This window comes from Arachis duranensis, chromosome 5 (assembly GCF_000817695.3).
Source record: "Arachis duranensis cultivar V14167 chromosome 5, aradu.V14167.gnm2.J7QH, whole genome shotgun sequence".
Classification (NCBI taxonomy): Eukaryota; Viridiplantae; Streptophyta; class Magnoliopsida; order Fabales; family Fabaceae; genus Arachis; species Arachis duranensis.
In genome coordinates this window covers 14,894,487-14,896,656 of record NC_029776.3, presented here as the reverse complement: position 1 = coordinate 14,896,656, position 2,170 = coordinate 14,894,487, and the positions used below count along the sequence as shown (strand labels likewise).

The following is a 2,170-nucleotide window of genomic DNA, read 5'->3' as shown; positions in this document are numbered from 1 at the left end:
CTAAGGTTTATTACTTCATAATGTGCATTCTAACTAGTTGGTTTATTAACTTGAGATTGGTTTATTAACTAAAGTCTAAGGTTTATTACTTCATTATTGTGAGTAGTTTAATAAGGAGACTTATTGTAGTGATAATGTGCCTAAAAGAGGAAAACTCCCTGAATAGACTAACTATTGTAACTCTGTAAGACTTGAATTGATGAATTGAACCAATCCTTCAAGTTGCTCACTTGCTCGTAATAGACCCAAAGGACAAAAAAAAAAGGGTTGGGGTGCTGGGTGCATAGTGCATCTTTGGCCTAGGGAATGGCGAAATCTCAATTCCCCCTCCTTTCGGTTACTGGATTAGATAGACATAAAATGGTGCTAATGACTTCTCAAAATTCGCTTTTCTTTGTCCTCTTTGGTCTTAGTTTGGATATAACAACTTTTTGCCAATTCTCTTTTCATTTTGCAATTTCAAACAAGATGATAGATGAATGAAACTCTGTAAAAACAAGATCAGATGGTAAAAAGCAGGCAAGTATAAATAAATGTGATCTTTGTGGAAAAGGAAGCGACAATCTGAGAAGAGGATGAACCCCATTCAGTAGCATACACACAGGTAGGTCTACCTCTCTGTACCATAAATAAAAAAAAAATATTCAATTCACGCAATGTTTAAAGACTAATGCGAATTTAACGAGTATTTAACTATTTATAATGAATGACAGAGACTATTCATTGAAAGAGGATGTACAGGTAGAGATACAGAAATGAATTGAATAATGAATAGGGTACGTACGTAGGTGAGATGAGTGAGTCTGAAATAAAAACTAAAAAGGTACAAGTATGTATTATTGCAAGGTTTTACTCTCTTTTTAATTTTTTCCCACTTATTCATCTGATCGGTCTCACATGACTGTACCCGCAACCAAGCAAACTGACAAAAACCAATTTAATAAATAAACCAAACCAAACGAAACGAAACAAACTCAGCTATCTCTCCTCACTCTCTTAACTGCAACCTCCATTTTAACCAAAAGCAAAAACCAAACCATCCTTTGGAAAATTTTCCTCTCATTTCTTTTTCGCACCCAACCATTCCATTCTCTTCTTTTCTTTTCTTTTTTTGAGTCTAAAAAAGCAAGCCCAGAAACAGAGAGATAGTGTAGGACTGGCTCTCCCAACCATGGAAGCTTTTAGTTTGCTCAAGTACTGCCCTCTACCGCCACCGCCCCCGCCGCTGCCACTACCACCATTCTCCGTCCGCACCATAATGCAACTGACAGCGACGACGACGACGACGACGCGGACGGTCCATTCTTTGACTTAGAGTTCGCTGTTCCCGATGAAGTTGATGACCCCGAACATTCTCATGAAGACCCCAACGCCACCATTAATAAGCACTCTGACCAAGAAGAGGAAGATGAAGAAGAAGACGACGACGACAACATTGAAGAATGCGAGAGAGAGTTCAAGTTTACGCTGTCTCCTTCAAGCAACGATCGAGGCGATGATCCCAACCTTTCTCTCTCTCCTTCCGACGATCTCTTCTTCAAAGGAAAGCTGGTGCAGGTGGACCCTTCCTCCTCCGAACCAAACTCCAAGCCTCCTCCTCCTCAGTTCACGGCCTCCTTGTTCAAATCCGCCACCAAATTACGCGTCTTCAGGTTGGGAGGCCTCAACAAGAAACCCAAGGACTCCAACAATGGCGCCTCCTCCGACTCCGTTCCCAGAGAGACAGAGTCACAGCAGCAGAAGAAGCAGCAACCGTCGGAGAGAAAGCACTTCACGGTGAAGTTCAAAGTTGAAGAGGTGAAAATCATGTCTCTCTTCAGCAGAGATAACAGTTCCAGAGGTAACAACAAGAAGCATTCCAACTCGCACTCGCACAACCCGGAGGAGTCACCTTCTTCCTCCTCGGAAGAGAAGCGTTCTTCGAAGGAAGTCATGAACAAGTATCTCAAGATGGTGAAGCCACTCTACATTAGAGTCTCTCGTAGATACGGTGATAAACTTGGCTTCTCCGGCCACCTAAGCTTGAGTTCTGCTGCTGATAAACCTGCTCCGCCGCCGAGAGACACGCCGGAGAAGAAAGGATCTCCGTCTAAGGCGGCAGCGGAATCCGATGCCGGCGAGAACAGAGAAACCAACACGAAGACCGAGAAGCAGGGGAATAATGTGCATG

At 42.9% G+C, this 2,170-nt stretch overlaps 1 protein-coding gene across 1 annotated transcript in view; it reads left to right on the top strand.

Moving 5' to 3' along the window:
• Nucleotides 1–702: 702 nt before the first annotated feature.
• LOC107488287 (probable membrane-associated kinase regulator 2) overlaps nucleotides 703–2,170 on the top strand; it is a gene marked incomplete in the record, with an annotated part of 2,144 nt that continues 676 nt past the window's right edge. Inside the window, 2 exon segments of the mRNA XM_021142291.2 lie at nucleotides 703–741; nucleotides 1,186–2,170. Coding sequence (XP_020997950.2) covers nucleotides 703–741; nucleotides 1,186–2,170 — 1,024 coding nt within the window.